Here is a 1772-nt window from a genome sequence, read left to right on the forward strand (position 1 = left end):
TACTGTAGAGCGCCTGCAGAGGGAGAGGAGAACCATGCTGTCGGGTCCTGGCTTCGATCGCGCCGCCAATGAGCCCAAGCGACATTTTGGTACAGCCAAAGAGCCCAAAAAACCTGCAGCTGAGACTTTCCCCCCTACCCAAGATGAGAAAGACTACCACCCCGGAGCGTTCTCAGGATCACACATCTCAGAGGTGCAACTGGAGAATGATAGTTTGAGGATAAGATTGGAACAGCTAGAGATACAGAAAGAACAAGAGAAAGCTTCCTTGCAGGCTGCAGTCGTACATGCACAGAGTCAGATCCTCAGGTAAAGTCTTTTGGAGTGCTTCAGTCATGTTTTTAATAAAACTTTTACAGCACCCTCAAAGTGTTCTGAACAAAAGATGAACAATAGCTCACAGGGCCCTACTACAAGAAATCAAATTCCACAATTCTCTTCACAGAATTTGAGCTTTGTCAACTCCACAAGCTAAAAAAAAAAAGAAATTGATATTTGTCATCAAGAAAATGAAGGCCACTGTAATAGTAATGAAAATCAGCCCATCGTCCCAACAGTTAATTCAGCATAAATATTCAGCACAACAAATGATGATAAACAAATAACTTGAAAACTTTACTATACTTTACAATAAGGTACAGGCAGTTGGGGGTGAGTGGCTTAAATGTGCTTAATTGTAAAACTATTGTTGGATTGCAAAAAAACATAATGGTCTTAAAATAAAATTAAAATAAATTAATTAAGCTTTATTTTCATTATTATAATAAGTATTATAATAATATAAAAAATATAATAACATTTATTATATAATATAAAAAATATGAATAATTGAAATGCACTGTAGGATGTAAAGAATGTATATAATTTTCAGTAACATTATTATTCAGAATCAGTCATCTCTGAATCTCAATTAATGACACGCATTGATTACATTATAATAATTTATCTTTTTTTCAGGATTCAGGAGCAGAATGCTGAGCAGCTTGCCTCGGTCAAGGCTGAGCATCATAAAGAGATTGAACGCCTCCTGGCTTGCCATGCCCTTGAGCATTCCTCCTCCAAAGTCGCTGAACTCACCAATCAAGTGAACACACAGGAGGTCGGTCACTCCAACAGTTATTTATATGGCTATGTGCATTTATTTGGTGCTAAGTGTTGCCTTGGCCTGGTACTAGAAACATCAAGGTCATGGGTTTGTTTGCTAAGAAAAAATTATATAATTGTAAGTCACTGTGGATAAAGGCATCATGTAATGAAGCTTTGAATTCTCAATTTCTCTATTCAGATCATAGTGCAGCATTTACAAGGGCAAGTGAAGGAGCTCCAGGGAGCCAAAGATGCTCTTGCTGTGTCTAAGATCAGAGAGGAAACCCTGCAGAATCAGGTAGTGAGTGAGACTTTGCCACCAAGGTTTAGTGATTCAGTTTCCATTCTTATCTTTTTTTTACAGGATTTTTAATTTCCTCTTCATGATTTCCTGTTATGTGTATGTCAATAGCTGTCTAAGCTTCTAGAAGAGCTGAAACAGGCCAAAGAAGCTCACAGTCCTGAACTACGACACTTCACTAGCCTGGAACAGAAGATTCAGTCCATGGAGCTCCGTTATAATCAGCGTGAGAAACAGCTTCAGCAGGTAACACTCTCACACACACCTACAAACACTATAAATACACTTCAGTTCAAAAGGTTTGGTTCAGTACGATTTTTTTTTAATTAAGCAATACATTTATTCAGTGGTGGACAGTAACAAAGTAGTTTTACTTCGTTACTGT

At 37.9% G+C, this 1772-nt stretch overlaps 1 protein-coding gene across 1 annotated transcript; it reads left to right on the forward strand.

Annotated features, from left to right (window-relative positions):
- Nucleotides 1-6: 6 nt before the first annotated feature.
- Nucleotides 7-1696, forward strand: LOC107579223 (centrosomal protein of 162 kDa-like; the record flags this gene model as incomplete). Its single annotated transcript, XM_016265075.1, has 4 exons — nucleotides 7-309; nucleotides 958-1099; nucleotides 1286-1384; nucleotides 1499-1696. Coding segments are annotated over exons 1-4 (714 nt in total), but the record flags the coding sequence as incomplete, so codon positions are not given.
- Nucleotides 1697-1772: the final 76 nt, after the last annotated feature.

This window comes from Sinocyclocheilus grahami, unplaced genomic scaffold (assembly GCF_001515645.1).
Source record: "Sinocyclocheilus grahami isolate Dianchi unplaced genomic scaffold, SAMN03320097.WGS_v1.1 scaffold15527.1, whole genome shotgun sequence".
NCBI classification, from domain to species: domain Eukaryota; kingdom Metazoa; phylum Chordata; class Actinopteri; order Cypriniformes; family Cyprinidae; genus Sinocyclocheilus; species Sinocyclocheilus grahami.